The sequence below is a fragment of the Anser anser genome, assembly GCF_964211835.1.
Source record: "Anser anser genome assembly, chromosome: Z".
In the NCBI taxonomy this organism is placed as follows: domain Eukaryota; kingdom Metazoa; phylum Chordata; class Aves; order Anseriformes; family Anatidae; genus Anser; species Anser anser.
Genome location: NC_139723.1, coordinates 50,312,053 through 50,332,465, shown reverse-complemented (window position 1 = coordinate 50,332,465; position 20,413 = coordinate 50,312,053). Strand labels below are relative to the sequence as shown.

At 38.3% G+C, this 20,413-nt stretch overlaps 1 protein-coding gene across 1 annotated transcript in view; it reads right to left on the bottom strand.

The window, feature by feature from the left end:
- Positions 1-1,237: 1,237 nt before the first annotated feature.
- LOC310889516 (proprotein convertase subtilisin/kexin type 5-like) overlaps positions 1,238-20,413 on the bottom strand; it is a 49,396-nt gene continuing 30,220 nt past the window's right edge. Inside the window, exons 8-17 of the mRNA XM_083817085.1 lie at positions 18,031-18,114; positions 17,324-17,519; positions 15,007-15,224; positions 13,804-14,040; positions 13,081-13,311; positions 10,169-10,346; positions 9,163-9,380; positions 6,934-7,049; positions 5,168-5,354; positions 1,238-4,355 (exon numbers count right to left, since the gene is read on the bottom strand). Coding sequence (XP_083673211.1) covers positions 3,955-4,355; positions 5,168-5,354; positions 6,934-7,049; positions 9,163-9,380; positions 10,169-10,346; positions 13,081-13,311; positions 13,804-14,040; positions 15,007-15,224; positions 17,324-17,519; positions 18,031-18,114 — 2,066 coding nt within the window. The 3' untranslated portion in view covers positions 1,238-3,954. The remainder of the gene's footprint in view (positions 4,356-5,167; positions 5,355-6,933; positions 7,050-9,162; positions 9,381-10,168; positions 10,347-13,080; positions 13,312-13,803; positions 14,041-15,006; positions 15,225-17,323; positions 17,520-18,030; positions 18,115-20,413) is intronic.

The following is a 20,413-nucleotide window of genomic DNA, read 5'->3' as shown; positions in this document are numbered from 1 at the left end:
TTTCATAGTCCTCTGTAAGTCCTTGTAAGCGTGATTGCCTAAAAGGTTAGACCAACGGGAACAAGTGTTCAGAAATTATTCAAACTAGTTAAAATAAAGTGTCTGAAAACAACCCCTCTTTTTTTGTGTTCTTTATATAGGACTTAACGGAGGTATGTCCTCAGAACGCTGTAACCTCAAAATAGATTTGTCTTTATCCTTTCTTTCAAAATTTAAAACTGCTTGGTTCTTTTAGAAGTCAGATGGAAAGAGTTGAGTCCTTTTCTTACGTTCTTGTTCACTTGTTTAAACATTCATCTGGGTCAGGGCAAAAGTCCATTGCTACAGTTGAAACCTCTATCTTAACACACATCAATCTGTCTCTGGTCTCTTGGGGAAGAGTTCCTCTCATGCTTTTATGCTGTTAGTATGTAGACCTTTATTTAACCTCTGTGTGACATCCCTGCATTCCCATCAGAAAAGAATGTAATGTGGTATGGGTGTGCCATAAGGATTGCTTTTTGGATTAGATGCAGGGGAGTTTTCATTGTAGTTTGGTATATGTCAGGGGTTATGCTGTTCTACCAGCTCCGTGTGTTGACCAGAGGCATGGATTTAAATGTTAAATCCTTAAGCACCTGCATTCAGGTTTTTGTTTAGTACCTGAGCAGTGTAATTTCAAAGCATTCAGTTGTTCTACTAGTCATTTTCTGGAAATGAAGTTTGAGATTAAAAAATATCAAATTGCCTTCAGAATGATTTTCCAATAAAAGTGGTCTATATAGTTTTTGTTGTTGTTGTTTTTTTTGCGCCCCGATTTGCTTGTATTTTTCTGAAGGGAGAAGAAACACAAGGTTGTACTTGATAGTGTGATGGTTAGAAAACATGCATTGTCTACTGCTCCAGGAGAGTATTTGGATAGACTTGTGACCTACTCACTGCTTTTTCTGCTTTTTTTTTTAATGGACTAGGATCTTACAAACATTGCTGACAATGGCAGAGACTGTATCATTAATTACATAACTTAGGGTACTGACTTTTATGTATTTATTGGTTATCTTCTACTAGGACTGAGAATTTTTTTTTTTTTTGGTGGATCAGAGTATCCAAGTGCTCAATATGTTTTTCTGCAAAATTTTTCTGAGGTTTGTGGTTGGCTTGCTTTCCCATAGTGCTTTTGTAGGTAAGTAATTAATGAAGTGCTTTTAAACTGTTAGAATATTTGTCTGTTCCTCGTCAGGAGCGTCTTGTTACTCAAAGTTCAGGCTTGAAACTACACATACACATTAAGATGTTACGGGGAGATGAAAAATCTGTAGTTAGTACTGGTCTATTCTGCCTCCTGACCACAACCCAACTTCTAACAGTTACTTATGTGATTGAGTTTCTTGTTTTCATTTCTATCTTTAGCTCAAAATTCCAGTGTGAGTCCTCAGCCAGTTGTGCAATTGTCATGTAAGACCCAGGAGTAAATGTGTGGTATACCATGAAAATGTAGTCTGGTCAGGGAATAGCCTGTAGAGAAGGAGTCTTGGGACCTAAGACACTTGAACTCCTCCAATCCACTTGCCTTCACTTCCATTCTAGCAAAAAATCAGGATGAAGTCATGGAAGAGAAAACTTTTTCCTATTTACATGTACTCTGTGGAAAGGGGGTGGGTAAAGAACACTGGTAACATACACCTTCCTTTGAAATCAAATTGCTGGATTACATGAGGGGTAAGTGGCTTGTAAAACTATATAGGAGATACGATTTTTACAAGGTCTTGTGGAAAGAACTTTACTACTGATAGAGTAATGAGAAATAGTTGCCTAGCAGAAAGGCAAATAAAATACAAGTAATCAGAGAAGAGTGAAGGACTTCAGAAACTCCATGGATGAATGAGAAGGGCAAAGAAGAAGGTAGAGAGAAAACAAAGGCCTTGAGAAGGAAAGAAGGCTTGAGAAGCAAGAAAGAGAGAAATTTAACCAAAGATAACAGAATTGAGGTGGATTAAAAGAAAATTAAATAGGGAAGAGTTGGATGAAAAACATCCTGTAGCAGCTTTGTGTTTTGAAATATATTAGTAAGAAAAATGTTCCAAGAGAAACTCTGGTGGGTGGAGGAGAACATAGGAGAAAGAGCTGGCTTTGTGGTTTATTTGCATTTTTAACCATTCAGGATAATTTTAAATAAATAAAACTTTTCTCATAAAAATGATAGAGATGTTACTGAGATCCTGTGCAAAAAATGCTTGCTATATCTAGCAGAGTGATTTCGAACTGCTCAGGTGTAGTTAGGTTTAAGCCTTTGAAACGTGGTGGGGAAAGTTCAGGTATTCAAAGCAAATTCCTACAATTGTGTTATATAAATCATTAATAATAGCAGCATATTGTTAATCCAAACAAGATTAGAGAGCAGGATTAAACAAAGTTTTTCTTTTAATGTGACCTTTCAATCTAATTTTTCACTTTTTACCTTTTTTTTTTTCTTCAGAATTTCTCCAGAGAAAAACTTAACTTCAAGTGACAAATAAGATGCATCTTTCTAAAGTACCTTACTGTTGTAGAACTTTTGATAAATAAAAGTCCTTTTTTGGGGGGCTTTTGTGGAAGGGCATGACTTTGAATGCCTCTCTCTTACTGAAGGTGCAATGATTAAAAGATTAAATTCAAAGTGGAGACAATCGACCTGTCCTTAGAACCTTGAACTTAGAGATGGAAAGATCCTGGGGTTTTTAGAAATACCTTCTACAAAAAATACCTTTTAGATATCAATCCACAATTATTAAGTATTCTTGCACAATTCATTTGTAAACACTAACAGTAATTGAATTACAGGTCTGGAGCTGATTCTTACTGGAAGTCTAAAGGAGCTCAGAGAGAGAAACTTGACAAATAACAGCATTTTCAAGATGGTTTTGTTCAAATAATTTATTCTTTCACAGTAAAGGGCCATGAAGAGCATCCTTTTCTCTAGTACAATGCATCACATTTCTGTAGTGATTGAAAAAAAAAAATAAATCACATTGCTGTGTTACTTTAAATTACATTTCTAAATAAGTACGAATTATCCCCTTTGCTATTGTCTGACCGTCCTTGAGGCATTTACAACAGAAATGGAAAAGTTGCTTGACTAAACAGTTTAAATCTCTTGTAGCTGAGAAGTTAGATGAAAGACAGAAGGAAACCTATTTTGTCTATGCTTATAGACCATATTTCCCTTTGCAGTAAACCAAGAAGCCTGTGTGTACAACAAATGATTATTTAACAAACACTGTAATAAAGATTAATCAGAGGTTGATATATAAAATATTTTAGTTTTTTTTTTCCTCATACAAACTGCGACTGCAGTGAAGTTACCTGTAGTAGTTACAATTGCAAGTCTTAAAAATCATGTTATAGATGCACAGTTTCACTGGGAAGTATGTTCCAAGATTATAAGGAGAAACGTGTTGGCTTTGAGCAGTGCAGATGTACCAGATGATATCAGCAAAGAGAATCTGGCTAAAATCAGGAAACTTGCATATGCTATTACAGATTGCTACACAACTACAATCACAATGTAGTAAACTACTGGCACCCTACCACAGTGACATTTGTCATATAGATAAATAAGACTATCTTGTTCATATCTGCACATTTTTAGTAGAGAGTGGCAAAGTTTGCAGAAACTGTGTATGCACAGTTTGGATGGGTGTTTGTGTTTGTTGTGATGCGCACACATACACATTGGGAAAGGATTTGCCGTCCATGCAAATGCACATAAATGTAATCTCCTCACCAGCCTACATCTGGAGTGTTCCTTAAAAGCCTAACAAGAATTTCTGTAAAGCTTCAGGAAAAAATGTTTTTAGAAATCATTCTGCTCTCACAGTAATTGTAAGCTAAAGTCTTAAGATCAGCATGAAAAGAAGTAACTAAACATACTTAACTAAAATGCTGTAATTTAATAGGAAAGGCAGCAGAGCAGAAAATCTGTAAGTTAGTAGAGAGTTATCTAAATGAATAACTTTCATCATCATATTCAAGCTCATCTTCATCGTCCTCCAAAAGTCCATATTTAAATTTACGATACACTGTGCCATCCTGGCCCATATATACAATATCATCTTCTTCATCATCATCTTCAAAGTCTCGATCTCTGTACTCAATCACTTGATCTTCCTGATAGCTCGTGGTCTCACGGTAGTTGCTCATGTAAGAAGGAAGGACTTTGGAGTGATTTGTCAGCTTCTCGTACCCACCTTTCTTGGCAGCATGTCTTTTGGATTTTGATTTTCTCCAGATGACTACAATGGCTCCAATGACAAGGAGAAGCAAAATTGAGGTAATGACAAAGAAAGAGGTTTTGCTTTTGCTTGCAGGTGGTCGAGTGGTCCGCAATACACAATCATCTGACAACAGCAATAAAATAAAAAAGAGTAAATGAAGTTGTGTGTGTACATGTGTAACGGGGTGGGGTTGGGTATCTCTTTTAAAAGACCCAGTACAACATTTAGGCCTGCTTACATTTTAAAATGTGTTTGGCTAAATACCTTACCTTTTCAGTACCACAATTATGTTCTTCTAGCTGTGATGGTATGAGGAGGTAAGTAAGGCTGTTGGGACAGCTATATTTCTTTATTAGATTAGGAGTAATCAGAAAGAAGCAGAAATGCTAATAGGCACACAAACACAAACCTACTCCTTAAGCCTAGGCAAGAAACATAGCACCCCCCTGTTATATTTATGCTTTTTAACTTTCTGGCAGCTAGGATGACTTAATGACAAGTTGTGTACCCTGACTGTTTTTCAGAATTGTATCAGTTTGGTCTAGTAAAAACATTTTTCCAACCTACAGGTTGTCCCTTGTATGAAATGCTGTAGCTATTTAGAAGTCAACGGTGTGATTTTGATATGACGAGCTTAGAATGGGTCCATGCAGTTTGCTATCCACTGAAGGAAGCATGTCCCAGTCAACTGTTTCATGAAATGCTTGGCCATTTGGCACAATAGGTGAGAGTAACTCCCACGCCAGTTGCAATTGCTGTTATTTGGGTAAAGCATTTCTATTCTAATGATGGAGCAGTAGAAATACACGAGGTAATTACAGTGCATTTTTGCTGTTTTTCACTTTTCATTCTAAGCGTCAGTCTAAATTTTTTCCATTTCTAAATGTCCAAATTAAGCACACGAGCAGCACGGCTGCCCTTCGGGATGGTCCTACCTTGCGTTTCACTGCAGTCACAGCACTCTGGGATGGCTTCTGGGTCGGGGTCCCTGCAGCAGGGCAGGCAGCGACCTTCCTCGAGGTAGAGCTGCGCACCGGCTGGGCAGATGGTGCAGTTGAGAGGCCCAGGTCCCTTGCACTCTGTGCACGTGCTGTCACAGCTCTCACACTTGGGCTCATCCTCCTTCAGACACAGAACACAAGCAACACGCCTTTCTTTTCGGCTCCCTTGGACCTCACCTGACAGGTCTGTGCTGTCATTCACTGTCTGGGTGGTCACGTCTGGACACCAGGGGTGTCAATTGTAAAATTGAGTAGGGAGTAGGAAAATTGAAATTTGGTTCATACCTCCTAGCTTCTCAGTGATCTGCTTGTAGGGAGGGGGGATAAAGTGTTGTAGGAGCTTAGTTAGGGATCTGACCTAGCTAGGCAGCTAGCTAAAATTCATATGGACTATAAGCTTTCTGGTCAGAATGTATTTTATGTTTTGCTAGACCCATACTGGCAGATTTGTGGTTCTTTGGCACTAATGATTTTAAAGTAGCCTTTAAGAACAGTACTTAAGAATATAATTAAAAATAACTGAGGTGCAAGAAACCAAACAAAATATTCGGGGGGGATGAGGGGTGGGGAATGATGAGAGAATAAATTCCCTTTGCGGCGTGGGAAGGAGCAGAAATAAGAAATAAAGCTGGGTGGAAAATTTCTAGCAAAGCAAATTTTTATTAGATTGCATTGGTTCTGTTTCACAGAAACATCTTAGATTCAAAAACTCCTCTCAAATTCCAGAAAGGCTTCTGGGAGCCTCTGTATACAAAGACAACTGGAGCTCATCACTGTCATATCTACTTCTTAGTAAGCTCTGATGTCAGGTAATTCAGGGCTTCCAGTGTTTGCATTTCCTGGCCTACTGGGAAAAATTAGCTGATTTTCTGTCTTGGGGCCAGGATCACATACTCAGTATGAGGATCTGGAAACACCAATAACCTTTCATCAGTCTTGATCTCTGCTTGCTACAGAGGGCTGCTTGTCCTGAATCTAAGAGCTTGGACAAGTTGTGGGGTCATAGCAGTAGGTCTGGAGAGTCAAAGCCCTTTCAAAAACTGTGGACCTCTGTGGTCTTCAGCTCTTAGGCTGTTTTTTCAGGTTGGCAGTTATGCAGCAGTTCTGCTACAGGAAATTTCAGGCCAGAGACTTCAGAGTATGCAGCATCTCAGGCCAGCTGGCTTGCCATGCTGCTATATTCATGAATAAACAACTCTGGAAGGTAGTTGGTATGGAAGTCTGAAGCAGGAATGCCCAGACTTGTGGCACAGACTCAAACCTAGCCGTGGCCCTATTCTGCTAAACATATAGGTCTGTCAACTTCAGCCTGTCTTTTCACTAGAGATTTCTACTAGCATTGCTGTCAATCAGGAATGTGATGTGATTTCTTACAAACAGAGCAGCAGAAATCCCTGGGTAAGTCTCAGTTATACTTGAAGAAAAGAAATGCTCTATTACAAATGTAGCTGATTTTGTTCACTTAGCTTTGGTATCATCTTTGGCAAAGTAGTATCTTTGTATTTACTGGTAGAGAATTACTCTGTAGTAGAAAGATACCGAAAGAGAAACAATGCTTCCCTATCAATGGAAGAAAAAAGTAAGCAAATTTAAAGGCAAGAAATCTTGAAAACTCAGGGAAGAACATTCTGTGTTTGTGTTGTGTTCAGAAGTTGAAGTTCAGCATGCTAATCACAGAAAAAAATGCCTACAAATATTACCTCTTGTCCTGATGCATCTTCGACTTTGTAGCTACCCACAAAACAGTCTGAGTTGCACATTCCACCTAACAAACTGTAGCTCCATACGCAAGATGTGCAGCTGAATGCTTCTTTACCTAGAAAGGAAAATAAACCAACAGTATTAGACCAGGAAATATTGTCATTTAACTTCCTTTTAAAAATATTCTCACCACCACCACCACCAAAGAAAAGGGATACTTGTCATCTTCAAGAATCAGCAGTAGGGAGTACTGTTTGAAGAAGCTGGTATTAAAATGCTATTAAAGAGCTTAGACCTAGTGCTTGAAGTGTATTTTTCTTATGTGTTTTGATATTCATGAAAAGATGACTAGGGAATCAGTTGTACAGGGAAGCTCAGGTGCTCAGTAGGATCAATTAGATCAGTGTTCTAAAGTAAAGTTGTGGGAAACCTTAGCCAAATGCTCTTTGCAAAACCAGTAAGTATTAGGCCTACTAGCTAGCCCTTTTCAAACCACAATGAATCAAAGTCCATTTATGTTTAAATAGCAAAACAAATTTTTTAGTTGTATAGGAAAAAAGTTCTTCACTAGGTGCAAAGAGATCATCACATGCACTTTGTGTGTCTTTTGTGAGTCTTTTTGAAAGCAGATGCTGCCTGTAGTGTTTCCGTGAAACACTGAAGTGAATGTTTTTTCATATGTTAAGAATCACGTATTAAAATGCATGTGTCCAGTTCCCTGCAACTAAATGTTTTCTACCACTGTCTGAAAGGAAGAAAATGTAAATGCTGGTAGTTCTTGTCAGCAGAAGCTAAACAGGTGAAGTTAGCAACCTTCCATGACCCAGCAAATTTACTATGTGTTCTTTTCCTGAGCAATATAGGGTTTGCCTACCTGGTTTTGAGAAACAAGAGACACCACATCACTTTTTTGCCTATATCTCAGCAATGCAGATGCGTTTCAGAACATCTAATATTTGTTGTTTAGAAGGATAGCCTTGTTTTTCATCTTAGTGTCTCTTTAATTAGAATAGAAAATCTCTTCTGTAACATTTATCATGAATAAAGTAAAAGTCAATGACTGGAATTAGTCTGGAAATTAAAATGACAATATTTTTACCCAAGTCTGAGCCAAAATTTTTCTGTTATTTGTTATAATGTTGTTATGCAGTTACGCTTTGATAGTTCTTGAAGGTGGCTTCACTCTTGGAGTTATTTCCACAATTTTAAATATTGTTATGTAGCCGTCTATGCTATCCAATTGATCCACTATCCAAAGCAATTTTGATATGTTGCAGTACGGTGTAGTCTGAGCTGCAGAGTGGCACATGCTAGCTGTCATCTGATGATGCTCATGTACAGTAGTCCAACAAATGGGTCCAACGGGATTAATGCTGCCCTGTTCTGAATCTGATGCAGTATAATTTAGGGAAAAGAAGAGACTGAATGTGTAAGTGTGTCACAGAGCAAAACAGATGGTCTCCCAAAGTAAAGTTTGAAAAATACTTAACCTTATTAAAAACAGCAGACATCACATTGCTTTTTTTAACCCTGAAGATATGCTTTATGGCCTTATTCTTATTTTAAGTGTTGCTAGCTTTTGATTTTCTTATCTTTCCTTTACAGTCTGTAAAGGTCTGTGGTTAGACATAAATTACTTGGCTTTCACAGAGTAACACATAGTAGGTTAGCTCAAAGAGTGAGATATTATTCAGTGTTTGTGCAAGAAACAGGGAGGGCCTAGCTCTGTATGCAACAGAGCCCTTTTATTTTGAAGTGGATGAGCATCTTTGAGAGAGGCCTGGCTGACTTAATAGTTAATTACTGTTGTTGGTTTGTTTCCCTTTGCTGGGGACTCAATCCCAGCCCTCCCGTCGTGTGTCTGCTTTCACGCTTGCGCTCTGTGCCTGCAGGCAGCCCTGTAGGGAGCTTGGTGGGAATTCATATCCTTGCTTTGATCTTGGTCAATCAATACATTAAAGGTAAGGTGGCAGCATGGAGCCTACAACAAAGTGAGTGACCCTGGGGTCTGGGGGAACTGGTAGCCCCTGCAGAGGGCTTTGCCGCCCGCTGCAGCTACTGAGATCATTGACATGTTGGTAGGTATATGCATGGCACGCCTCTGCATGACGTGCTTCCAAATCTTGGAGCTGAGGGAGAAAAAGAAAAGAGATAGCAGGTGCCTTGATAATCCTTGACAGTGGTTTCAATAATCCCTTTTTTTGTCAAAGCAGAATGCCTGTTTTTACCTTGACAAGTTCGACAGGATGGGTGGCATCTTTCACAGACATTGTCGTCCGTGTTTTCATAGTAGTATTCAGGACAGGAGCTAACACATTGGTTCTTGGAGCGCAACAGGTAGAAATATGTATCACAGAAAAGGCAGTCAGTCTGTTGAGGCCCCATACACTCCTTACAGCCCTTGTGGCATCGCTCACATGATCCAGTGGAGTTTTGTGCAAAATAGCTGAAACAGATCGGACAGATCAACTCAACAAACAGGCTTAGCCAGACGATACCAACAGAGGATCAGTTGGTTCACTGCAGCTATGCAGTCTAAGGAAAAAGAGCAATAGCTGCACTGTGGCTGTGTTGAGATGGTCATTAGAGTCTTCAAGTTTAGTGGGATGATAACCGAATTTAACAGACAGCACGATTGCACTTACTGCAGAATGAAATGGACCTGAGCCACAAATCATACCTCCACATTCCAGGTTTGAATTTTCATGACATAGCCACAAGAGCTCAAAGAATTCACATTTTTAAATTAAAAGGATTCATATTAATGAAGTTACTACCTAGGATTTTGAATCCTCAGTTAAATTATGTTTTAATCATTGTTTTTATTATGATCTATTAAGCATTCACTTAATGCAAAAGTAATCTCGTCCAGGTTAAGTGGAGCCTGCAAGCATGCCTGAAGCAAGTTGCACTTCTTCCTCTGCTCAAGCTGACTTGAGGGGATAATTTAGCATATTTATTCTGCTTCACTCTGTTCTATATAACCTAAGAGCATCCACAGAGTGTGAGAATGCCCACATCACATCATACTGCTCCCAGTTTAGTAACAAACTTTCTAGTTTTAAGCTGTGAGGGAACGTTTTCTACCACCTCTGTGCTGGTACAATGCAATAAATTTTCACCCAGAAATGTAATTCAATTCTATGTGACTCTAAAATAGAATGGGGTAGAATGATCTAATTTCTCCAAGTACTCTCTGTGATGTAGCTCTTAGGTAAAGATCTAGGACCTTACCCCGATGGACATTGGTTTACACATCCTTTTCCTTGTCTGTACCAGCCTGGTTTGCAGGAAAGGCACTGCGAGCTGTGTTTTCCACTGCAGGTGGCACAGGCGCTATGGCATGGGGAACACCATCCCTCGTCACTGTCAGCATAATATCCATCTGGGCATGTTTCAACACAGGTTGTATCTGCACAGACAGCAATGCAAAATATCAGGTCATATTCAACATTTGCTGGTATGAATTAACTTACAGCTCTGCGAGAGCAAATTCTCTAGCAGGACATGCTGTTAGCACTTGTATGAGAGCAAGAAAAGGGGACGCTGTGACATTGTAACAATTTTTTGTTCTTCTAAGCCTTGTCAGTTCGTCCTCATTTCTGTGGTTGGTGTAAATTAGCAGGCTCTTCAGAACAGAAAATTACTTATCTTTAGGCAAGATAAATGCATAATCATAATAATGAACAGCTGTGATTTTGTTCAGAATATGAAAAAGAAGAAATAATAATGAAGAAACTTGCTACTGGCATAACCATTTTCCCTATTTTTTTCACTCTTAAGTGTCAGCCTAATTGAATTCTGTGTATATGATTAATCTGTTGGTAACTCTAAAGTGGCATATGTTCATTGGTCTTTACACCTGTGTGTAACTGTTGCTTTGTGTTATGGGAATAAATGCCTCCAATACTGCCAAATGTACCAGGCACATCTCATTGTTTCACTGAGATACCAGAGCATCATTAGCAGGATATAAATCTGGGATGAGAAGTTAGGGCTGATTCAAATAAGTGCAAGTGCACTATGCTAAGAGAGATGTGATTAATAATTGTCTAGCTTCTCCATAATTTTGTTGCTTAGGTTATAAGTGGGCACAGAAACGTGCTTCCTAACATACTCTTTTCTTCTCTCTCTCTTTCTTTCTCTCTTTCTCTCTTTGTCTCTTTGTCTGTCTCTTCCTCTCTTCCACTCTTCCTCTCTTTCTCTTCCTTTCTTTTTCTTTTCTTTCTTTCTTTCTTTCTTTCTTTCTTTCTTTCTTTCTTTCTTTCTTTCTTTCTTTCTTTCTCTCTCTCTCTCTCTCTTTCTCTCTTTCTCTCTTTCTCTCTTTCTCTCTGTCTTTCTTTCTTTCTTTCTTTCTTTCTTTCTTTCTTTCTTTCTTTCTTTCTTTCTTTCTTTCTTCTTTCTTTCTTTCTTTCTTTCTTTCTTTCTTTCTTTCTTTCTTTCTTTCTTTCCTTCCTTCCTTCCTTCCTTCCTTCCTTCCTTCCTTCCTTCCTTCCTTTTCCTTTCTTTCTTCCTTCCTTCCTTTTTCTTTTTCTTTCTTTCTTTCTTTCTTTCTTTCTTTCTTTCTTTCTTTCTTTCTTTCTTTCTTTCTTTCTTTCTTTCTTTCTTTCTTTTCCTTCCTTCCTTCCTTCCTTCCTTCCTTCCTTCCTTCCTTCCTTCCTTCCTTCCTTCCTTCCTTCCTTCCTTCCTTCCTTCCTTTTCCTTTCTTTCTTCCTTCCTTCCTTTTTCTTTTTCTTTCTTTCTTTCTTTCTTTCTTTCTTTCTTTCTTTCTTTCTTTCTTTCTTTCTTTCTTTCTTTCTTTCTTTCTTTCTTTCTTTCTTTCTTTCTTTCTTTCTTTCCTTCCTTCCTTCCTTCCTTCCTTCCTTCCTTCCTTCCTTCCTTCCTTCCTTCCTTCCTTCCTTCCTTCCTTCCTTCCTTTTCCTTTCTTTCTTCCTTCCTTCCTTTTTCTTTTTCTTTCTTTCTTTCTTTCTTTCTTTCTTTCTTTCTTTCTTTCTTTCTTTCTTTCTTTCTTTCTTTCTTTCTTTCTTTCTTTCTTTCTTTTTTTCTTTTTCTTTCTCTTTCTTTCTTTCTTTCTTTCTTTCTTTCTTTCTTTCTTTCTTTCTTTTTCTTTCTTTCTTTCTTTTTCTTTCTTTCTTTCTTTCTTTCTTTCTTTCTTTCTTTCTTTCTTTCTTTCTTTCTTTCTTTCTCTTTCTTTCTTTCTCTCTCTCTCTCTCTTTCTCTCTTTCTCTCTCTCTCTCTCTCTTTCTTTCTCTCTTTCTCTCTTTCTCTATTTCTTTCCACATGTTTGTACAGTCTACATTGTTTATTTCCATATTTCCATTGGCTTTTTCAATAGCCATGGTATAAAACTGCAGAGTGTGTTTGTGTAAAAATACGTCTGATATAAGACCTCAGAAATTTAAGAATGCAAAACCTACATCAGATTAGACTCAGCTTAGAGTCATCTTCGCTTCAGGCTTTCTTTAGATTTTTCCCGCATGGAAGATCATTTAAATTAGTTTTCCTCACAATTTTTTCTTTGCCTTTTTAAAAAAAATATGCAAATAAGTGAAGTTTAAATTCTGGTATCTTATACTTTCTACCAATTTGTTCCTGAAACAATAAAGTTTTTTCCCCCAAACTCAGAAAAGGAAAGTAGTTTTGTATCTCAGCCATCCACTAGAGACTGTTCTAGTGATCCAGGGACAAATTTTTAACAGTTCTGTTTAATTATTTCTTTGTTCATCAGGTATCTACAGGGATTCAACAAGCCAACACGAAAATTGTGAGCTTACAAAAAAAAAAAAAGTTATAAATTTGTCCCTCTGGACTTTTTAATTCCCTTCTAGAAAGAAAGAGTGACAGTAAGTATGGAGTGATTAAAAAAAATGGTTTGTTTAACAGTGGACTTTGCTGCTACTTAGACTTCCTTTGGCCCCAGTGAGTGGCAGATGCCAGAACGACAATATTTTCCATTTTTTTGAAGAGTTTCCAGGTAGCTCTGCAAAAAGTAGTTGCCACTGCACAAGTCATCTACTTGTCAAGTCAACTTTGGAATGTGTAGATTGTCTCAAGCAAATATGTCTACATATTTCATGAATGTGATGGAAACTTACTTCATGTTCTTGGTGTAGAATGAAGTCTAGAAGGAGGATCAAGACACTTACTGAGAAGGTAGCGGTTATTTGCACAGCCAAGACACTGGTGTTCAGTTGGTCCTGAGCAACGAAAGCATTTCTTATGACAAAGCTTGCAGGTCTGAGTGTTCTGGTCATAGTACTCAGTATGAGAACAGTATCCAGATGCCACACAGTGCCCGTTGTGGCTCAGGATCAGGCCATTTCTGCAAGTAAGGCAGGCAGTGGAAGACGAACAAGTCTGGCATGTCCTATTGCATGCTGGAAGGGACAAACAGTAGGAAAGTCACCATTTCTTGTTACATTTTCAAATTATTATTTCAAATTCAAGGAACAGCCTTCATCTGAGGGTGAGAGGCTGAGGGAAATGAGAGAAACATCTGCTCCTATATAGTCAAACCATTTATCATTTTCAGACTTATGCAGCTAGTTCCTAAGACTTCCTTTTGCTCTGGCACTGCTTTTGCAGAGCAGTGGTTTGCAACATACCGTCTCCAACTACACTCAGCATTTTACCAGAATAGTTGCTTAGTTGCTAGTAACATTGAACACACCTAGTTTTGATATCTCCCTCTCTGGATTTTCTCTCTCTCTCTCTCTCTTTTTTTTTTTTTTTTTTTTCCTGCCTTTGCTATCCCCTCAATTGCCAGGACACTGACAGCCATAGCCATCGCTCTCACGTCCTTTAGGAATCATCTTTAGCCAGTCTACTTGTATCTCTGTGCCATTCTGGAGAAAACAACAGCTGCCAACCTTGACAATCTTCTGTCTCTTTTTCATAATAAGTCCCTTCGGGGCAGTCTTCAAAACACATGCCACCATAGAGGACGAAGTAGCTGATGGCACACTCAGTACAGTCATCTGAGTCTGGTCCATCACAATCCTTGCAGTGTTCATGGCAGGGAAAGCAGTGTTTCTCTTCAGCATAGAAGTGGGAAGGGCAGTCCTCCACACACTTCCCTTCGTGCAGGAGGAACTCATCCATGCATTCTACAGAGAACAACAAACATCAGGTAAGAAAAAGGGCGGATAATTCTGACTTCAGTAAGTGAGGGAGTGGAGAAATCCTAGGAAACACCAAACCCTGCAGTACATGTCACAACAGGACATAAGTGGACAGTTTGGGAAGGTAGTGCTTTCTCTTCTAACTCTTCCCCTCCAACTTGCCCATCATGGCACAGCCTTCATGAAGTATCTTCTGTGTTACATTAAGGGTCTGAGAAACCAAGTCAGCTGTTTGGCTTTGCTCATATTAACTAAACCATGCTGCTGCTGTGTACAGGTGGACTTCTGCTGCAATACTATATCTGTATTATTAACTTCCTGTGAAATCAGGGATGTTCATATCTGAACTTGTTTTTTTGTTAAAATATGAATCTCGCTGGAATAGTTGACCTGGAGTTTTGGCTTTGCATAAAGGTCGGGTTCAGCTGCTAATATTATTATGAGTACTTGATTTAGTAATGTTGTTTATATTTTTCTTTTCCTTCCGTGTTTATGTTTCCAGAATGGTTGCTCAATATTAACTATCCTGGAAATTTTTGTGCGTAGACTAAGATTCACCAGTATATCGAAGCTTTTTCTAATCATGCATTACTAGATATGTTTCATTAGAGAAGTTTCATTCTCCACCATGAGTAGTCATTGGCAAAAATGGCAAAGAGATTAAACATTCAACCAAACTAGGAAAGAAACATTCTTATTTCACTGTGGTGTATGTGTGTATGTAAGTATTTAGGCATGGATACACTAAATCAGCATCAAAAAAACATAAATCTCTGATGGACTACAGGAACAGGGAAAGCGTTGTGAAACAACTTTACTTTTTTGTTTCTTTCTTTCTTTTTTTTTTTTTTTCTTCTTACAGATCCTTTGTCAGGTCTGTGTTTCCATCAGTCTGCTTCTACACAGATCTAGATAGATTTAAGCCAAGTCACAAACAGTTCTTTGTAATACCTTTGCACGTTTCACTGTGAATGCACTCCTGACACATTTCGGGGCAATGTTTACAGATTCCATCAAAGGCAAAATGTCTCTCTGAACAGGTAGGTTTACATTCCCACTGCTCCAGAAGCAAAGGACTTTTACAGGACTGACATTTGGTGGCATTTCCCATGCATGTCTTACAGGATTCACTGCATTCCTTGCAAGTCCCAGAGTCATTAAAGTATCCCCTATTAAGTGAAAATAATCACAAAACAAAGTGTTGGTCAGTGTACATTTATCAAACAGTCCAGGCTGTAATAATCATAAGCATTTGTGAGACTATGTGACATTCCCAGCACACTCATTTCAGTGTATCAAACAGGTTTCTCAAGCCAGTTGCCTGTTCTCTACTTGATTACATCCCCTATGACTGCAAGCAGAAAACCTGCATGTTAGTACCATGAAGGGAGGCCTTCCCTTCATTTTGTACCTACTCTAAGGGATGCTGGACTTCCTTTCCCACTGTTTTCTTGGTTTGTCCCAAGAAAAAACAAACAAAACCACAACAAAACCATAATGTCTAAGAAACACCTGTATCTGGTGGCAGCAAGCTGGAGACAGGGAAGAGAGAGCACATTTGATGGCATCGGTGGTGTGAGAGCTGCTGTAGACAACCCATGTTGTGACTATAACCATAAAGAAGACTTAAAAAGGAAGTCGGCCCGTGTTTTAGGAGACGAGGAATAAAAGAAAAGGCTGGATGCAATCCAGTCTGCCTACACCGTCAAAACCAAAAGGTTAGAAGATAGAGGGAGAAGCAAGTCTGTGCTTTCAGATGATTGTTAATCCATATGTATACAGACTTTGATTAAAAATACAGAAGAAGTTGACTTAGAATGCAGAATATGTATTTCACATTAATAGCCCTGGCTGGGCGGGAGAAAGGGGGAAGAAAGTCCTCTCCTTTCCACAGGTGACTTGTGACTTTCCCAAAGACCGGCTGGGGAGATGTGTTAGGAGAAAGGCTAGAGAAAAAATAGAAGAGCTGTTCCTGCCATCTATTCTTATCTTACCTCTTTTTTACTCCTGACCTTTTTCATAATTCTGCAACTATTTCTCAGCTTATTCTCTTGTTCCAGTCTCAAGTACACATCTACCTCAGTCTTTCAAAATCCTCTGTCAGAAGTTATCAGTGCAGCAAGTCAACCCTTTCCATCCCCTACAATATGCTCAAAGTTCCAAACAAACACTAAAAAAAATCCTTCCTTAATCCTCTGCCCCAGTGGAGAGTAGTTAAGCCTGAAGAACTTTGTCAGAGGCTGATACCAGAGTTTAAGTCTAGTAAACTTTGCTGAATAATGCCTGGAAAGACGTTATTTATAGCCTGGAATTTGGAAAAAAATGGGGGTAATAGCAACTGAAAAGAGTGATGATATATGAAAAGGTTTAATTGTGTTATATTGAAACTGTGTGGGGTAAAAGAAGCGAATGAATACTGAAAACAAACATATTGCCACCAAAATATTACTTTGATTTTTTGACAGAGTTTTTGTTTTATATATATATTTTTTTCTGGACTAGAGTAGATTTTAGTGTAGCTACTTTGCATTTGCCCTGAAGCACAATGATCAGAATCTGCTCCAGTGGCCCTTATTGACTTATGTGATAAAGTTAGCAGGAAAGTACTGCCAAAGAATTTGTTTTGGTAATAAGAAAAGCAGAAGCTGGACATTTTTCTTAAGAGAAAGAGTAACCAAGCAAGATCTTCATACTGCATAGCACAGTTTTTATGTATATATTTAGGTGTGATGAATGTTAACAATGAAAGCACACACAACAGGAGAACCTGATATAGTCAAGTGCCTGATCCAAGCCATTGCAATCAAATGGGAATCTTTTTGAATTTAATTTGTTAGAGGAAAAAGCAAGGGATGTAAGCCAAGGAGAAACATCCCTCACTAGGCACTATATTTCCATATCAGGACTCTGAGACATCCACCCTGTGGGTTCACACCCGTACTCTGAGAAAAGGACTGGTTAGGAGAAGAACTAGAGGCTTACTGCCAGCCACTTCAAAGTATAGCTGAAAGCACTGTGGCCTTATTGAAGTTAGTGGGACCATCTGTCACAGGATTTCCTATATAGTTTTACTTTTGAGTTTTCACTTCTCTAAACTGTAGAAAATGCTGTTTACTCAGGCAAGCTGAAAATGACTTTTACCTTGTGGTAGTCTCTCCTAGGTAAGGTTACATTAAGCTCCCCCTTGAAAGCTTAATAATGGATCAAAGCTATGATGAGAAGCAGCACAGTGAGGAAATAAGGAGCAGTCGTGACGGGAGCTACTTACTCAGGGCATTCCTGTAAGCATCTGCCTTTGTGGAGAAAGAAGGGCTGGTCTTGTTCAACCTGACACTTCTGGCAGTGCCAGAGGTCGGAGCACACCTCGCAACTGTCCATGCACATCTCGCACTTTCCACTTTCAACATTGGCAAAAGTTTGTTGAGGGCACTGGGAGACACACGTGTCATGGATAAGAAAATTTCCTGACAAAAGAGCAACCCAGGTGGGGAAAAACACCAGTTAGAACTATACCCAGAAGATTCCTGTCTTGGATGGATATAAAAAATACTTTCATCTTCCTGGAAGTTTGGATTTTTGGTGCCTAAAAAGATGAATAAAACATTCTCTAAGCCATTTCCCAAAGTATTTTGCTCATCCTTCACTGAAATTTAAGGTTAGGAAGAATCATCAGGATTATCTAGTACATCTTCCTGAATAAATCCCTGTTCAGTAATTCCTGCATCATGTCTACAATACAAAAAAGAGAGAATAGGTTCAACTTCCACTTCACTTCCCCCCCCCCCCCCTTATTTCTAAAGGCATGTGCTTTTTTCCTAGCTGATGCTTAACTTCAGCTCCTGATTATCTGATTACCTATGCTTTAAGCTGCCAATCAATGAATGAATGACAATAAATGAAAATATTCCCTTGAAGTGTGTAAGACATAAAATATTTTAACCTCTTGCAAAACCCAAAGAAGAGGAAGTCTCTTACCTTCTGGACATGAAGTACACACTTTAGCAGATTTGTCACAGGTCCTGCATGAAGGATCACAAGATTGTAACTGTTTATTTTCATCTGGAATGAAAAGAATAAAAGTTCTGTTTTTGACAGTCTTACAACAATTTTTGTTGTTTCTGTTGTTGTTGTTCAACAGGGAGGGAATCCTCACCTTGGAAAGGCTTTCTTATGACTTTTCCTAAGCTGAATTTACAATGTATGTTTGAGTTTTTGGAATTCTGTAACTTGGACAAATTGATGATTGTGTTCAGCTCCACACTCTTAAACAATAAAATAGGAATTGTAATAGATCAAAACATAAATATTATCCTGAGATTCATTAAAGCACTGTTCAAACTACTCACAGCAAACAAGGACAACAATTTAGCTTAACGTTATTAGTTTCAGAGTAGTGCTCCAAAATCAGTTTCTGATCTGTAATCCAAAAAGACTGTGAGCAGGAAGAGGAGGAAAGTATGTAAATTTTTGGGACTTGTTGTAGCAAGGTATTTTCATGGAGACTTTCTACTAGCTGGTTGCTGAACACCCTCACTTTGTATCTAAGGGAGAAAACTCTGAGAAGGAAAGGGAGCAATATCAATATTTGGAAAGATGATTGGTGAAATCATTCTGCCCAGTGTTATTGCCTCCTATTTCCCTCTAAAAGAAAGACTCTGGCTGTGTGTCAAATTAAATTTTTATGCCTGCGGGAAGCTAAGACCCTGGTTATGCTTTGAATATACTTTATTCAATGCCAAGGAGATTTGAGGATTGTACTAAATACACATAAATTTTGTTGTAGAATATGATAGGTCTCACCATGCAATTCTGTACTTTGATCCAAGCAGACATAATAATGGGATAATGAATGTTTGATGAAAAATTAATAGTGGGCCAGTGGACTGAAGACAGTAACCTTTTAATTTTGCTGGAAACCAAAAATAATAAAAAGAGCAGACTAAGCTTAGCACCTCAGCACACCCATCTCATCCTGCCAATTAAATACATGTAATTTCTATAAGTTGATGGGCTGGTTGACAGTATCCCTTAAAAGTGTATAACATATCACTCACTTTTTTGTTCTGACTGTCATGACAAAAAAAATTTAAATGCTGATATTTTGAATGAAATTCATAAAAGCAAATGCTTTGGTTAAAAGGAAGAGAGAGGAGAAATGGAGTCATATGTGGATCCCTTTCCTACAAGGGGAAACACTGAGCACTTTACTCAGCAGAGAGTCACTTGGTAGAAAAGTGGATATCTGCATAATAACCTGGCACAGAACAGAAGGAGAAACAGTAATAAGAATAGTAACGATAATTGTTATTATTGAAAATAATAACTGCTAAATGAGCTGAGCCATGTCTATCTCAATAAAAGAGACTATTCCCTAGCTTCCTTGAGCTTTTTCCTCAATTACTGAAAAAATCATTAACAAGTGTCCTTCTTGATGTCATCTGTAAGAATATAAGGAATATTCTGGAAAAGCTACGTTTGGTCTTAATTTTACTGAATTGAGCAGTACTTAAGTTTTCTATTCTCCTATTGTTATGAATGCAAACCTTTGCCCTTTTTCTGCTCTTTAAAGAGGTTTCCTACTGATCTGTATGTCCTAAGTTTTTTACTTTCAGAGACTTTTGGCAATCTTTGAAACAGAACATTGCTTAATTGATGATATATTGAACAGGCTTGTAGTTTTTAGTTGATGTCTTTCATTTTGACTCTAAAACTGTGGCTTACCCTCTGTTCCTGATGCCTGCGAGCAGTTCTATATCATATGCTGCTCTATCAGTCACTTTGATAAATCTTCAAGATTTTCCTGCTGAAAGTGTCAAAGATGTTTTCTAAATATGTAGCAAATACAAATTTTCATTTTCCTCCTCAACAGCTTTACATCCAGCTACCTTACTATGGCTTATGTTTTATTTCTTTGAAAATCCCTACTGGGCAGTTTTAAGTGCTGTAATTTAGTACCAGCTATGTGCAGGAAGAAGCAAGCCAGAAATATCACTTAAGTATGTGTTGCCATTGAAAAAGGACCTTGATCCTGGCAAGAGATTTTTGTAATATAGAAAATAAATAGCAGTAAGATAAAGTTAAGCAGACAACTTGTTAACTACCGCTAAAGAATGTTTAAGCTAGCTCATTGTTTCAAAACATTTCACTCCTTAAAATTAAAAATAAAGATAATTTTTCAGTGAAGTACCTTTTACTTCCATTTAATATTTCCCTTTGGCAGCATTTGCAGCTTTCTGCAGTATGTGCTAGTCACCACCAGAGGGGAACGTACACAAGCAGTTGTGCTTCTGACATTTTGCCAGGGAGACAGGCTTTAGCTTTTCAGCGAAATGTAAGTCCTTAAAAGACCCAGGTGGGC